Below are 17,042 nucleotides of genomic sequence, written 5' to 3'. Positions count from 1 at the left end.
TCAACTGAACACATTATCAAGGTGTGGGTAAAGATGTCAAGGCTCTTCGACTCATCTCCAGACTCAGTGTGCAGGATGGTGGGGACAGTACTTGTGATACTCACAGGGCTGCCATCATGCCGATCATAGTGGGGCCACCAGTCCGGTCCCTCATGGCTTGCTACCTGACCATGAGGTCCTTGGTGAAGAGCTTATTAATCTCCTCCTTTGAGACTCCATTACTGACTTACCACAGCTGGAGACCTTTTCAGAAAGTCTTTTGCATGGGTCACCCAGGAGAGAGTGCCCAGTTCTCACTCTTACTGTCACTCTTTGTGCTGGTCAGTGTTTGCTATCTTGGTGGTAGCTGCTTTTCCATGTCTGGAAACTTGTCAGTTAAGACTTGAACTGTGTCACAGACCAACCAATCTGGCTTCATGAGGAGGCTTAACTGGGTACAAAGCAGGACCAGCAAAGACAAACCTAGAAATCTGAGTCTGGTTAACAGTTTCATTATCCTCTGTTCCCAATCCCTCACTGTACACCCGAGGATCACCAGGAGGGCTTGCAGGACCACTATAGCCTCTGTGAGGGTGGGCTAGACATGTTTTCCAGTGATAGGAAACCCATCATGGGTGGGCCAAACCTGTGAGAGTCCACACAGCACCCAAGTGAGGAAGGTGAGGGTCCTGGGTGTCTGCACCTGCTCATCCTCCCCCTACCCCCGCCTCACACAAAGTCATGCCATCAGGGCATCCTAGAGGAGGAGGCCTGTAGTGACACACCCCTCTAGGTACCACTAAGTTTAACAAGGTTATCTCCCTGTGAACAACGGGTCTCTGCAGAATCAAAAAGTTTCTGCCAGGGATCCACTAGCACTCCCCAATACCCATCAGTACTTGGCTGGTGAAGTGCCCCAAAGGACTCTCAGGCTTTTTGCTTTTCCAGAACAGCATTGTGCTCAATTGACCACCTTGCTGCTACATCAATTTTGTTGTGTAGAGGTGGTTAATTAGGACAACAGCCAAACTAAAAGTAAGAATCAAGCCTTGAATCACTTACAGCAACAATGCAAGCCAAGAGGACAAACAAAAGGCACCAGCTCCTTAGTGCTCCATTTTTCTGAGTGGAAGAGCCACAGGAGAAGGGCAGGTACTGCAGGACAGACGGAGGACTTCATCTCACTGCTGAGGAGCACTGAACCAGAGGCTTCTGCCTCTTTATGGACCCGTGGGCAGAGGGAAGGAGAAGGATAAGGGACAGGAGCGGAAAGGTACAGACTCCAAGGGGAGAAAAGAACCTCGGCCAGCCCCTCGGTAAGGAGGTCTCAGCAGAGGTGCCCAGGAAATGCCTTAGGTGAGGCCAGCAGTCAGGAGGTCTCCAAAAGAGCAACCAGGCTAGGAATGCAGACATCCACAGGATCATGGCTGGCCCAGAGGGCCTGAGGCTATGACTACAACTCCCTCCAGACACTGCAGTGCACTGGCTGTACACCAAGTCTGGTGTGGGGAGGGCAGCTTCTCTCTCGAGGCCTGCCCGGCAAAACCTTGTAATTGCCTACGGTCAGGCCTGAAAGATCACCCATAGGATTCTGGTCCATAGGCAAGGCCTTGTGATTAGTGCTGGGCTACTATAAAGATAAATACACAGCGCCGTTAAAGAATTTCAGTACCCACTCCATAGTCTACAGCAGAAAAACATAACAAATACAAGGTAAAATGATAAAGTAGAATATAGAAAGTTTGCCAGTTTTCTGATCTCATAACTGTTAGCAACTCTTTGAACATAACCCCATTTTGTACATAGACAGCACTTAGGGCAACTCTGAATGAAATGAATGAAAATGAGTGGTATACTAGCATTGGTCATTACTGTCTCTATTATTAAAAGATTATATTTATGCAAATATTCAAATAATATTAGAGTTGGAAGAAGTTAAGATACTATTTAAAAATAAATATACTCACGATTCATCTAAATCTTCTACAAACCCTTTACAGAAAGCCATATCAAGTAAAACAACTGAAAAAGAAAAGACAAATATACACAATACAATAAGTGCTGATTTATCACTTGGCTTGTACCTTATGCTTAGTCACCTAAAAAATGTTTTTGATTTTTTACAACCTACCAAAATATACATCACTGATCCATCCCAGGGCAAAAACAATGCAAGCATAAGTAGTTCATCCATTTAATAAACATTTACTCCTCGTGCAACCATAATGTGACAGGTAAGTTCTATGTAGGCTGGTAAGTCTAAGGCACAGAAATTCCTTTTACATATACTTTTTCTCTCATCCTATTCTTTCCTTTTTTACCAGTCCATATTTTTGGAGTAGAGATAGAAATCGTTTTTCTGGTATTTCTCCTTTTTCTCTAGTAGTAATTATCTCCTAAGTATAAACTCCAAATGCCATCAAAATACTATTAGGTTTCTTTCCCCCAAACTGATTGATAGAAACAAAATGAGCTACACGTCTAACACTTATTTCAGAAGAGTGCCTGGCACGTAGTGAGAGGTAAACGGTCGCTGAGTAAGTGAACACACCACAGTGAGGACCAGGGTTCCCGATGCTGGCACGAGGAGGCCGAGAAAGGCCAACACGTACTCAGATCACTTCTCATATCGCACAACCTCGGCGACCTGACCATGATCCGTCCTTGGCCATGCCTCCTGGAGCCCGGTGGGTAAAAATTCTTCAGACGTGACAAGACTCGGAACCTAAAGCCAAAGCAAGGCTTGGCCACAAGCTGGGAAGGTGGCAACATCCTTCAAGCCGATCGATGGGAGTCGGCGCTCCTGAAACTTCCTGCCACACTCAGCAAAGGAGGAACGGAAAACAGCCGCATCTCTCGGGTGGCTGCCGCGGGTCCCCGCAGGGCCCGTTGGGGGAAGGACCTTAAAGGCATCCGCTCAGTTAGGGGGACCCGGGAGCAGAGGGACATCTCGGCGAACCCCGCAGCCTCTCCCCACCGGGGCCCGAGACCCCTGCCCAGGCCCGACCCCTTCAGGGAGGGTCCCGCGCCCTCCCCCCTCGCCCACGCACGGCCCTTACCTGTGGCGCAGAGCCGCAGGGCAACACCGCGTCTCCAAGCTGCCATGCTCACTGCAGGAAAGGGGGTAGACTCTGCGGAGAGGACACAGAACCCGGCGGTCGCCACCGGCACTCTCGGAAAGGGAAGCCGAGCTGCAGAGCGCGGAAGGGAAGCTCGGCGTTGAGGGCGGGGGCGGGGCAGGCCTGCCTCGCACCCTCCCAGGACCCGGCCGGTCTCCGCCAATGAGCATGCGCGTAACTGCGGCGCATGCGCGCAAGTGCGGCGCACGCGCGGTCGCGTTTTTAAACTCGGCCCTCTCAGCTGCCGCGAGGAGCGTGGGAACCTAGCGAGGGGGTGTTTTCGTGTTGGAGTGGAGCAGGCTGCGTAGATTGGGGGGCGTTTCCCGCAAGTTAAATGCCCGCTACCCTTGGAAGATGCATTAGACTCCACCGACGCATCTCGAGGTTGAATTCCGCCAGCTCTTCCACTTCCTGTTCGTGTGTAATGAGCGATCAAATTCGTGGAAAGAGGTGGATGTTAGCGGCGGTAGAAAGATGGGAGGCTATGGATTGCTGTGTGACCCTCCATATATTTCCAATGAATTTGGAATTTTCCTTGAACCTGTTTGCAAAAGGGGAGATGTCTTATAGTCCTAAGCCCCATTAATGTAGTTTTGCCAACTAAAGAATTCCCTTTTTAAAAATTGTTTCTTTTGAAACCTGAAAAAATGAAGTTGATCGTGGGATATAATTTTTTGTTGATTTGTTCCTGTTTTTTATGTTTGAAATAAGCATTATAAAACATTTATAAAAATTACTTAGAAAAGCGATACAGTTTTCTGTGATGGTTCTTCCAGCAGTCACTGCATCTGACCTAGACAAAATGTTTATGGGACATAAAAGACCAGAAGATTAGATTTAAGTCAGTTACTGAACGTGTGTTATGAGAATAGAAATGGATTATGATGTCAGCCAGTTCACCTTAGGTTCAAAATTCCAACAGGCAGAAATCTCAAAACGTTGCTATTCCTAACGACAAGAAGATTAAATTATAATCTGATTGAGAACAGGCCCTAGGTTTCATCCTTTTTATGCATATGGCGTAATATCCAGAGCAGGCCTTCCGCAGATTCAGATATATTTTTTAATTGAGCAGCTGGCTTATTCGAAGAGCTTAACATACATAAATATTTAATCCTCATAGAAGTTCTCAAAGTAGGAAATATTATAGATTAGGATCCAGGATCTCAGAGAAGGTAATTTGCTTAATAACTATAAATGATGGAGCTGCTATTTGAAAGAGTCTCAGACCCCAGAGCTGGTGTTCTTTCTGTAACACAACAGTGCCTGGCAGGATTTCTTTCTGCCCTGGAATTATCCCCTTCCCTCTTCCTTGTCCCCTTTTCAGTCATCCTATTTTGGCTAATGGTCCAAATGTTTGAGCAGTGCATTTCCCTGGGAGTTATGCTAGGTATTTCCCAACCTAATATTTTATCCAACTGGTCACCACATCTTTTATTGCCTAAATATCTCTTGAATCTGTCCCCATTTTCTCCATCTCCATTACTCCCTGGGCAGATTCTCATCTTCTCTTGCTTGGATAGTTGAAATAGCCTCTTAACTGGGCTCCTAGCCTCTAGTTTAACCCCAAGCCATCATGTCCATCACTTGCTAGATTGGTGTTTCAAAAATACAATTCAAAACAGATCACTTTAAACTTTCATACTACATCCTGGAGTACAGGAAAAAATCATGGATTTATACTGTCTGCAAGTACGGTCATCATCTGTTGTTTTCTCAACCTTCTCTCCATTAGTCCATCCTCCCCTAACTATGCTTCCCTAGGGACAGTTCCCTGCTGAACCAGCCATGCTGTTTCCATGCCCTGTACATTTTGTAATCTTCATCATCAGCTAGATTGAATGTTATTACCATCAGCATTTTTGCTGTTTTAGCAAAAATCTTCTGTTACATTTTCTTTTTAAAAAGCCTTACTTTTTAAGAGCAGTTTTAGGTTCACAGCAAAATTCAGAGAAAAGTATAAAGATATCCCAAAAAAAGTAGACTAAAAAAATTCTCATTCTCATCTATTTCAAAATTCTCCATCTTCCACAGCATATAAAAGAAAATGCTCCTTTAGAATTTGCATCATGGCTTCAATTAGCATGTGGAGCACAACATAAACCACTCTTGACCTAGACATAAGCTTTCCAATACTGTAACCAGCAGCTACATGTGGCTTTTAAGCTCTGCAGATGTGGTTAGTGTGACTGAGTAACTGAATAATTTAATCTTAATAAAGTGAAGTGTTAAAACTGATACTTGATTCAGTTATTGGAAAACTTTAAGTATAGCTGGCAAAACCCGGTTATGTAAATCTCCTTTTTCAACTGTAAATTAAATCTAAATACTGAATAAGTATTTCTGATGAAATTTTAGAGTCTGGAATGATATGTACTATAAATGTAAAGTTTCCATTGGATTTTGAAGACATAAAAAATAATGTAAAATTTCTAAATATTTTTATATTGATTATATGTTGAAATTATAATATTTTAGATGCAAGTAAAGTATATTATTAAAATTAGTATCACCTGTTTCTTTTTCTTTTTCAATGTGACTACTAGAAAATTTAAAATTACATATGTGGCTTGCATTGTATTTCCGTTGCATATCATGGACCTGGAGAATCTGTAAATGATCAAACAAAAGCAAATTTCTTAGAGTTTTTGTATAGAAAATAAGGTAAATTTGCATATGCTAAAACTTATATTTAGTAAGTTCATAGTACAATATGGCATACATTTTTAACTAATGAAAAATTGTGTTTTTCCTGCTTGTCTGTCTCTAGTGGTTATGAATTGAGATTTGGAAAGTTCTGCATTAAATGTAACAAGTGTTTTAACAAAAGGCTTTTAAGTGAACTGCATATTATACATGTATATGCCTCATATATCATGCATACATATCCTCACCAAAAGGCGTGTTCAAGGATGTCTATAGCAGGTCTGTTTGTGATTGTGAAAAGCTAAACTACTCAAATGTCTTGGTAGACTGGATGAGTTGTGCTGTTTTCCTGTAGCAGAATACTCCATAGCAATGAGAATGAATGAACTATTGTCAGGGAACTAGGTGGATGTATATCACGAATGAAATGTTGAGCAAAAGAAGCGAGAAACCAAAGAAAGGTACTCACTGTATGATTTTATGTACATAAGCTCAAACCCAGGCAAATTAACCAATGGTGTTAAAAGTCGGGGTACAGGTAACGTTTTGTTTCTTGATCTGAGTGCTGGCTACACAGATTTGTTCACTTTGTGAAAATGCATTGAGCTCTGCCCTTATGGTTTTGTACTTTTCTGTATAGAGACTGTAACAAAAGTTTAAAAATAAAAACAAATAAAGTTATATAAGTTTTTAAATGGAAAGATGGTCATTATACAGTGTGAAGCAGTCCTTCTCAAACCGTACTAACCATCAGTTACCTAGAGAACTTGACAAAACAGTTTCCGACCAATCCTTACAGAATCTGATCCAGTAGGCCTGGATTTGCATTTGTAAGTTCCCAGGGGATGCTGTTGCACTATCCTGCAGATCTCAGTGGTGTTGAGGAAAAATAAATCCAGAAAATACCATTCATTTTTAGATTGCTTTGTGTAAAATACATGAGGTAAAAACAAATCTAGAAATGAAAATCAATTTTTTTATAATTGTTATGTCTTGATGGTGCATAATGGTTTTGTTAATTGTAAATAACCTTACAGGACTGGCCCGGTGGTACAGTGGTTAAGTGCGCACGTTCCGCTTCTCAGCGTCCAGGGGTTCGCTGGTTCGGATCCTGGGTGCAGACATGGCACCGCTTGGCAAGCCATGCTGTGGTAGGCATCCCACGTATAAAATAGAGGAGGATGGGCACGGATGTTAACTCTAGGCCAGTCTTCCTCAGCAAAAAGAGGAGGATTGGCAGCAGTTAGCTCAGGGCTAATCTTCCTCAAAAAAGTAAATAAATAACATTACATATTTTTAAATGTCTCAGTTTTAATTTCTAATATGGTAAATATTGTTAGATATAACCCACGTTAAAAAAAAATCTCTGAAGTCCTCAATATATTTTTAAGAACGTACAGTGGTCCTGAGAACAGAAGTTTGAAAACAAAGTGGACATTTGCAGAACTCTACATTCAACAAGCAGGGAGTACATACTCTTCTCTAACACACATGGAAGAAGTAAAAGAAATTCGTATATCTAACATATCATTAAGACTCAACAGATTGAAAAAAATGTAGTTTTATCAATATATTCTCTGACCATAATGCAGTTAGGTTATAAATCCATAATACCCTAATTAGTTAAATACCCCCAAATCTGGATTTTCAAAACATACTTATAAATAACATCTTTGTAAAAAATAATAATAGGAACTAAAATATACTCAGAACGAAACAAGAAAGAAAATAGGCCTATTAAAATTGTAGGATGTAGCAAAATCTGTACATTCAGAGAAACTTATAAACATAAATGCTTTTTTATTTTAGACTGAAGAAAGAGTGCAAATCAGTGAACTAAATATTCTCCTTAAGAAGTGGGAGAAACAATAGAAAAGAAGGGAGGCACAAAAAATAAACAGGGACGTTTACTTTATTGTGCCAGCAACTGTTCTATGTGCTGTGAACAAAATGGAAGCTCGTGCAGTTCACTTCCTAGTGGGTTATAAGAGTTATCACTTGTACGGTGTATATGTAGTCGGACAAGCTTCTGAATGCTTTACCTACATTAACTCACTTAGAGAGACAGGAAGAAGACACAGTAGACTCAAAGACGTAAGTCCCAAAGTGTGTTTTTTGAAGCAACCAATACAATGGACAAATTGGTTGTTATAGTGAATCCAGAAATAGAGTGAGAGCGTATAAGAGAGAAGGAAGAAATGAGAAAACATCTAACATCCAGAAATCACCAAGACACCTTCGGAGAGGCGGGCTGAATCATCCTTCAGGCCCAGAGACGTGGAAGCCAATTTAATATTGGACCAGTCCAAGCAGAACAGCTGTAGCACCATCCCCTTCTCTGTCTCTACATACCCACCCTGGAAGAGTAAAGCCCCAGGCAGCTAGCCGGAGAAGGCAAATGAGAGAAGGCAGATCAAGACCCCCTAACCTATCCCACTGCAAGTTTCCAGCCTAAAACAGTCTCTAGGAGGCAAGGGGAAAAATTTTTGATGGGAAATCTAGTTCAGAATTTTGGTTAATATTAGGAATGGATATGCAAATTATTAGACTGCGTCTGCAACTTAAGGTTAGTTAGAACTATCTATTATCCAAGTGGGCTCGTTAGAATTTTCATACTGGGACAGGAGTAGAATACTCACACTGAAAAATGTTTAACGGAATGATGGGACAACAATCAGTTGTATTTTGATTATGTTGCCATTATTGTTTATTCAGTATATTAATTACATTAATAAAATTAGGACCAAAAGATGGACATAAATATAGACAGTGGAGGTTAAAAAGGTAAAGAACATTGTCACGACATATATGAAAAGTTAAAATTAAAAAGTTATAAAAATATAACTTACCAAGATCGATTCACGAACTGCAAAGAGAATAATTGGATAGTCATTAAAGAAATTGAATCAGAAATTTGAAATTATCTCATAAAGAAAATGTGCTATCTGACTTTTATGAAAAAAAAAACATCTGTTACAAATCTTCCAGAGAATAGAAAAAAAAGAACACTTCTCAATTTGTTCCATGAAGCTAGTATAAACTCAGTAACAATACCAGAGGAGGCACGTGTGAGAAAGGAATTATACAGGTCAATTTCATTCATGAACAAAAAGTGGGAAAAATTCCAAATAAAATATTATCAAACCAGATCTAGTAATGCACAACAAAAGATAAACTTGGGTTTTTTCCCAGAAATGCAAGCATGGTTTAACATTAAGGGGAAAATTGATGTAAATTTTCCACAGTAACAGATAAAAGATGAAAAATACGTAATCACTTAAATAAATGCAGTAAAAGAATTTGATAGATATCAACCCCCAATCATGACAGTAAACCAGGAATAGAAGGACGATTCTTCAACATCATGTGCTGTGCAGGTTAATTTCCAGCAGTCCTGGAATTAGCCTGAGCTGTTTTGCTAAAGTTCCTGCATTTCATTAAGCTCTGGTCCCAGTACCTCAAACAAGCTGATTATTAATGTCACTTTTGTAACCATGCATCCAAGGAGTTTTCGGTTGGTTTTTACGAGCCTACCAGCATTGTTTATTGTAGGAGTGAGAGTCCTGATTTGCAACTGTTGAGACTGACTTTGTAGCAGGAATATGTATATGTGACCAGAAAGATATTTAAAAACCCAGTGAGATTCCTGGGCTCCCTAGTTCCAAGGAGTTCTAAGCACATGTAGGTGGTTCCTGATCCAAGAGAGAAAGTGCTCTAAAACATGACCCTTATAGAAAGTAGAAGGTAAAAACTTGTACCAGACCTCCCCAGACCCCTTGCCGTGAGACAGCCTTTGACAGGCATCTAAATCCTTACTTCTACACTGTTGTTATATTGCATCCATTTTCTCGAATAAGTTATAGATTTGTAAGTATTGTTATTTGGGGTCCTAACAGTCTTCTTTAGCAATCAAAGCCTATTTTAGTACATATAGTTGGCATTAGAGGTAGGATTTCTTAGAAGACTTCTGATGCATTTTTTTGCTAAAAACATGGGTTAGACATTATTTAGAAAGAAAAAGAATGGTTCTGATAAAGGGGATGCAAATGAACTATTGATGCAGAGGTGGTTGCCAAGCTGTGCTTGGTGTGAAGTAACACAGGCTTTGAAATCAGTTACTGATTATAAGACTTTCCACTGCAATGTAGAAATGACAGAACCTGAATGCCAGGAGCTAGCAAAATTAGAAGACAAGTTGCCAACTGTTGGCAGATTGGCTAAATCAGTTCCTGGTTGCTCCTTTCAGTATTAGCAAAGTGACAATCCACAGTCTCCTTTGATGGAGCTTCATCCTCTCTGGTTGGCAAATGGAGCCCCAGCCAAAGAAACCTGGGCACAAACTTTTGATGGGTCAGCTTAGCCTGTGATACCTACTACAACTAAGGAGATAACTCAAGTCGGGCAAGTTGCAGATGGAGGACTAGAAACCAGTGAAGTGAGGAATTGTGCAGCAATGAATTGGAGGCAGTTTGTAGACTGTTACAAGCATTGTCCTGGTGACCCTGTTAAAATGGATCCTGAGAATCTTAGATCAAGGAGCAGTGCCTCTGGCTTTGAACACTGTTGAGTAGAAGGGGATGTTTGCACTCATCCTGGATCCCTTTTCGGCTGCTGTCTTTGTGGGGACAGTTCAAGGAAAAGTCCTTGCTGACCAGAATGGATTAAGACAGGGACATTCGTAATAGAGCAGGTTAACTGCTCTGCCCCTCCCATGTCATTTAAGTGCTAATGTCTACTAAAGCTGCAGAAATGCTGCTGATGCAGACAGTACCAGACTGGCTATATGACAATGAGCCGTTAGTGGACTTGCTAAGTGACAAACTCCCCGGGGATGCCTCTCACCCAGGTTACGATGAAAGGAGCGCCACCACTATGAACACCATTTGTGATTTTGCTCCTAGGACCTCAGAGGATGTAAAAGATGCAATCTGGGGTCTTTTATCCCAGCTTCCTCCTATGAGACTTCAAGATAATACAAAGGTTACAGTTTTACAAAAGAAAGGAATCAAAACAAGAAGAGGGCAATAATTCAGGACCTAATGCTGTGGAAATCATTAGACGGTTAATTTAAAATGGCGTTGAGAAGGAGGAAACTGGCTAAACTCCCACCGAAACTTTGATAGAATTTTATAGGAAGCCGAGGAAACACACTGCCTCCTCTCAAATTTCCCAAGATATACAAATCTCAAAGCAGATATGCTTGTCTTGCCCAAGATTAGAGGAATTTCAGTTAGAGAAAGGTTCTCATGAGCCTACAGCATCTCCAAAATACCCACTTTTAATACTACTGCAAGCTATCAGTTTTCTATTTCTACAGCTTGAAACAGCAGAAATTTATTATCTCACAGCTCTTAGATTAGAAGTCCAGTCAGCTGAGCTAGTTTCTGTGCCCTACGTCTCACAAAGCCAAAATCAGGGTGTCAGAAGACTCTGGGAAAGAACCCATTCCAGGCTCATTCAAGTTGCTTAGTAGAATTCACTTCCATGTAGTTGTAGGACTACAGTCCTTGTTTCCTTGCTGACTGGTGGCTAGGGGCTCTTCTCAGCTTCTAGAGACCACCTACGTTCCCTGAGTATGGCCCCCTTCAAACCCAGCAACAATAGATGATGTCCTTTTCAGGCTTCAGAACTCTCTAACGTTCCCTTCTGCTGGAGCTCTCTGACTCCTCTTCCTTCCTCTTCTGTTTTTTTTTTTTTTTTTTTTTTAAGATTTTATTTTTTTTCTTTCCCTCCAAAGCCCCCTAGTTCATAGTTGTATATTCTTCGTTGTGGGTCCTTCTAGTTGTGGCATGTGGGACGTTGCCTCAGCATGGTTTGATGAGCAGTGCCATGTCAGCGCTGAGGATTCAAACCAACGAAACCCTGGGCCGCCTGCAGTGGAGCGCGCGAACTCAACCACTCGGCCACGGGGCCAGCCCCCTTCCTCTTCTGTTTTTAAGGGATCATGTAGATACATTGGGTGCACCTGGATAATCCGGGATGCTCTCTCTATCTTAAAATCACCTGTTAGTAACCTTCCTTCCATCTGCGAAGTCCCTTCAGAGCAGTACCTCGATCAGCTTTTGAGTGGATAAGCAGGGTATGAGAACCTTGAGAGGACATCTTCAGAATTCTGCCTACCATAAGCAGTAATGGAGAAAGAGCATGACATGAGAGACAGGGTCTCCTCACCAAGTCCCTGTGGGAGAATCAAGGCCTTTTACAAATGTTTGGGTGAAATGGCCTGCAGATGGAGAAGAAACTCTTTTAGATCTTCTGCATACAGGAGCATTGCCTAGACCTACTAATGAGCTGCCTACGGGTGATAGTATTAATTTATGGGGACAGGGAGATGCTACTGTAAAATGAATAAAAATTAAAGCCTTATTAAAAGTTGAAATATATGATTTAAAAAAATATACTGTGGGGATGTCTCCCTTACCTGAATGTAAAATTGGTATGGATATAACGGTTGGCTAAAAGTTCCTCCCTCTACTGAGTAAAATGAGAAAAAGAAATAACTTCTAGATCTACCCTAGATTCAGTAATAATTGAGTATGAATCATGGGAACTGTTATAGTTACCTAAGCCTACTCAAATAGTTAATTTGAAACACTATTATAGGCCTATATCAATGAAAAATTACTGCCTTAATTGAGGACATGTTAGATGCAGGTGTGTTAATGCCCACACACTCACTCTACAGTGAACTAATGTTGCCAGTGAGGAAGGCTGATGGATTGTGGAGGCTGACCATGGACTATAGGGGACTCCTTTAAACAGTAACCCTAATAGCTTCAACAGTCCCCAATATGATCCAGACTATTCAACTGCTAAACAGATCAATTCAAAAGCTAAAGGTGACCAGTTTTCTGCAGCTGACCTGGCTGATGCCTTTTTTCAATATTAGTTGCTAGGGAGAGTCAACACCAATGTGCATTCGTGTGGAATGGTTTCCAACATACATTTGCCTCTAGGTATTTGAGTTCCCCTGTGCATTGTCACAATCTAGTGAGGCTGATCTAGGGTACTACAAGTGTATAGTGTTCTAGTGCACTATATTGATGATATGATTATTTCCGAAACTGAGAATCAAGCTAAAAGGAACTTTACTATGATCATGAGTCATATGACTGATCAAGGATGTTAATGAATCCTGAAGAAAATCCAGAACCTTGCATAGATCATAAAATTTAGGAGGATTACATGGGCTGGAATGTCTTGTGATACACTGCAGACCACTAGGAATAAATGTTCATGCTCTTACCCCACAGACTAAACAAGAAGCCTAATGCCTGACAGGCCTACCTCGCTTTTGGAGAAATCATATCCCTTACTTAAGGATACTCTTCAGCCCAATCCATTTAAATCACTTGGGAAAAGGCAATATTTGATTGGAAGCCTGAACAACAAGAAGTCTTGGAACTGCAGATGTTGTAGCTCAAGCTATCCTGTTTGGACCATATGTTGTTGTTATGGGCTGAATTGTGTCCCCCAAAATTCATATGCTGAGCTCTAATTCCCAATGTGATGGTATTTTTATTTGTTTATTTATTGAAGAAGATTAGCCCCGAGCTAACATCTGTGCCCATCTTCCTCTATTTTATAAGTAGGACACCTGCCACAGCATGGCTTGATAAGCAGTGCCTAGGTCCATGCCCAGGATCCAGACTGGTGAACCCTGGGCTACTGAAGTGGAGTGCACAGACTTAACCACTATGCTACCAGGCCAGCCCCCACAGTGTGGTGGTATTTTGAGGTGGGATGTTTGGGAGGCAATTATGTTAAATGAGATCATGATGGGATTAGTGTCCTTGTAAGACTAGGAAGAGACCAGAGCTCGCTCTCTCCTCCATGTGATGTTACAGAGAGAAGGCAGCCATCTGAAAGCCAGAAAGAGGGCTGTACCAAAGCCCAACCATACTGGCACTCTAATCTTGGACTTAAAGCCTCCAGAACTGTATAAAATAAGTTGTTTAAGCCATCTAGTCTGTTATATTTTGTTATAGCAGCCTGAACTAACTGAAACATCTGGCTTTACAGGTTCCCAGTGGAGAGGAATTTTGCCTCTGGATGAATCATACCTCACCTCACTCAAATCTGATGGCATTTAGATGAGACTTTGGACTTTAGATTTTAGAGTTGATGCTGGAAGGAATTAAGATTTTGGGGGCTATTGGAATGAAGGTATTTTGTATATGAGAAGGACATGAATTTGGGGGAGCCAAAAGCATAGATTTCTGGACTGAATATTTGTGTCCCCCCCATTCATATGTTGAAGCCCTAACTCTCAATGTGATAGTATTTGGAGGTGGGATCTTTGGAAGGTAATTAGATGAGGTCATGGGTTGGTGGGACCCCCCATGATGGAAGTGGTGTCCTTATAAGAAGAGGAACAGACAGGAGAACTTTCTCTTCTCACCCATATAAAGATATAGCAAGAAGGCAGTTTTCTGCAAGCCAGAAAGAGAGCCCTCACTAGAAACTGACCATGCTGGCATCCTAATCTCTGACTTTCAAACCTCCCAGAACCTCCAGAAATAAACGTCTGTTGTTTAAGCCACCCAGTCTATCGTATTTTGTTATAGCAGCCTGAGCTGACTAATACAGGTGCTAATGCTGAAGTGATATTCAAAATATCAAGCACCTGCCTTCATGCAGACTCAAGTCTTTGGCAAAAGTTCATAATTGTGGTCAACAGTGACCTCTGGGTTTTTAGACAAGAAAAATATTTGATACTGCACTTCGGTAAATTTCTTTTAAACATAGTTACTAGCTAGTTGTTTGGAATTTACTAAGACAACTCCATTAACTGAAAATTGAAGGACCTACAATTATATCAACTCCTGAATTAGCCCTCATGTCATAGGTAATGTCAAAAAAGCAATGCAACAAGGAGAGAAATCTCAAAGGAACTTCCATCATAAAATGGAAATGATATTACAGAAGCATTCTACCATAATACACAGTGGAACTCAACATATTCATGAGCAAGTAGCCTATTTTCCACTAGGTGCTCATAAAAAGCCATCTGAAGAATTGCCTTCTGCTTACACTGATGGGCCTTGCCTTTTCATCAATTTCTTGAGGATATAAGAGAATTGACCTGGTTCACAGGTGGTGGTTCCAGAATGGAATGCCATGGCACCATAGGGAAAGCAGTTGTCCTGTGTCCAGCAGATAGTAAACTCTTCTCAGAAGAAGGCAAAAGCAAGTAAGCCACCCAGTGGGCTGAGTTACAGGCCCTGTTTCTGGCACTTTGAGAACTGGACACAAATAAAATCTCCACCTTTGGGTCCATATTGACTCTTGGATGGTTGCTTATGGACTTGTGATTTGGTCTGGCAAATAAATGAACAATAAAGGGGCCCCTGTGTCAGGCACTGCTCTTTGGAATTTGCTATGGCAATTCTGAGCGCAAATCAAAGTAGAACACACTGTTGCTCACCAAAGAACTACTATTCCAGTTTCTGAAGGTAACTGGAATCAAGTTGATGTTCTAGTTCTGTCTCTTGAAGCGGCAGTGTGGGCCCATGAAAATAGCGAACTCAAGTCATGCAGTGATGGGCTGAATGGTGACATACAACACTGAACTTTATTTAAGCTCAAATCGTTAATAAAATTACACTTCCAGCCAACAGGAAAGGTAAAATTTGCAGTTGTTTCTGAAAAATATTCCTAGGGGAGAACATCCAGCTCATAGCAGGCAGGTAAATTATATTGACTCTTTCCCTATTCCTGAACAACAACAGAAAGAAAAATATTGGGCCATCTTGGTCCTCCTAGTTACATTCCTCAGATCAAGGCAAAGCTTTCAACCGGTTCACCAAGAATATGTTATGGCTGTGCTACCATATTATCTCCTCAGTCTTAGGTGCAGTAGGTGTGGCCTGGACTAGGCAGAACAATCTAGTCTGTTGTCTGCTATCTTGAGCAGCCTCATCCATTTACATCAATGCATCCTTAAAATTTATCATTTTCTATTGGTGTTATCATGCTCAAAGGGATGGGAAGTACCAGTATATATAATAAGGATCAATAACTTACATCAAACATTAATGTTAAAGGTAAAAAAAGAAATAAAAGAATTTACTTTAATATCAGGATCCAGATGAGAAGATTATTATTACCATGTCTATTAAATATTGCACAGAAAGTCCTGGATCACATAGTAAAGTAAAGAAGAAAAAGTGATAGGAAAAAGGAAACGCCTTAATCATAGATAAGACTATTGATATTGAGGGGCAAGCCTGGTGGCATATTGAATAAGTTCATGTGCTCTGCTTCGGTGGCCTGGGGTTTGCCAGTTTGGATCCTGAGTGTGGACCTATGCACTGCTCTTCAAGCCATGCTGTGCAGCACCCCTCATAAAAGAACTAGAAGAACTTACTACTCAGATATACAACTATGTACTGGGGCTTAGGGAGAAAAAAACCCCAAAGATTGGCAACAGATGTTACCACAGGGCCAGTCTTCTTCTTCTTCAAAAAAGACTAGTATTTAGGGAAAAAAAAGACTATATCACAAATTAGTGGGAGGAGAGTAAAAGTGTAGGGATTCTAGTAAGGGGTCAAATTTAAGCGACTATCAGCTTAATATAGATTGCTATTTACATAGGTTATTATATGTGAATTTCATGGTAACCACAAACCAGAAATCTATAATAAATGCACAAAAAAATAAAGAAAAAGGAACCCAAAGATGACACTAAAGATAGCTATCAAACTGCAAGAGAGAGAGCAAGAGAAGAAAAGAACAGAGAAGAACTACAAAAACATCCAAAAAAAGTAACAAAATGGCAATAAGTACACACTTATCAACAGTTACTTTAAATATAAATGGGCTAAATGCTCTAACTAAAAGATATAGAGTGGGTGAATGGATAAAAAACAAGACCCGTATATATCTTGCATACAAGAGACACACTTTAGACCTAAAGACTGTCATAAACTGAAAGTCAAGAGATGGAGAAAGGTATTCCATGCAAATGGAAATGAAAAGAAAGCTGAAGTAGCAATACTTATATCAGAAAAAATTGACTTAAAAAAAAGGATAACAAGAGACAAAGAAGGGCATTACATAATGATAAAGGGGACAATCCAACAAGAGAACATAAATATCTATGTGCCCAACATAGGAGCACCTAAATATATAAGGCAAATATTAACAAATATAAAATGACAAATTAACAATAAAACAATAATAATAGGAGACTTTAACACTCCACTTACATCAATCAATAGATCATCCAGACAGAAGATCAATAAGGAAACATTGGCCTTAAATGACACAATAGACCAGTTGGACATAGTAGATACA

General features: G+C 40.7%; 1 protein-coding gene across 1 annotated transcript in view; it reads right to left on the bottom strand.

Moving 5' to 3' along the window:
- The window catches only part of TMX3 (thioredoxin related transmembrane protein 3), a 41,250-nt gene extending 38,030 nt beyond the window's left edge, over nucleotides 1-3,220 (bottom strand). Inside the window, exons 1-2 of the mRNA XM_046672227.1 lie at nucleotides 3,039-3,220; nucleotides 1,947-2,001 (exon numbers count right to left, since the gene is read on the bottom strand). Coding sequence (XP_046528183.1) covers nucleotides 1,947-2,001; nucleotides 3,039-3,084 — 101 coding nt within the window. The 5' untranslated portion in view covers nucleotides 3,085-3,220. The remainder of the gene's footprint in view (nucleotides 1-1,946; nucleotides 2,002-3,038) is intronic.
- Between the last annotated feature and the right edge of the window lie 13,822 nt (nucleotides 3,221-17,042).

This window comes from Equus quagga, chromosome 9 (assembly GCF_021613505.1).
Source record: "Equus quagga isolate Etosha38 chromosome 9, UCLA_HA_Equagga_1.0, whole genome shotgun sequence".
Lineage (NCBI taxonomy): Eukaryota > Metazoa > Chordata > Mammalia > Perissodactyla > Equidae > Equus > Equus quagga.
The sequence above is the reverse complement of the archived record's forward strand: the minus strand, read 5'-3'. Positions and strand labels throughout refer to the sequence as shown.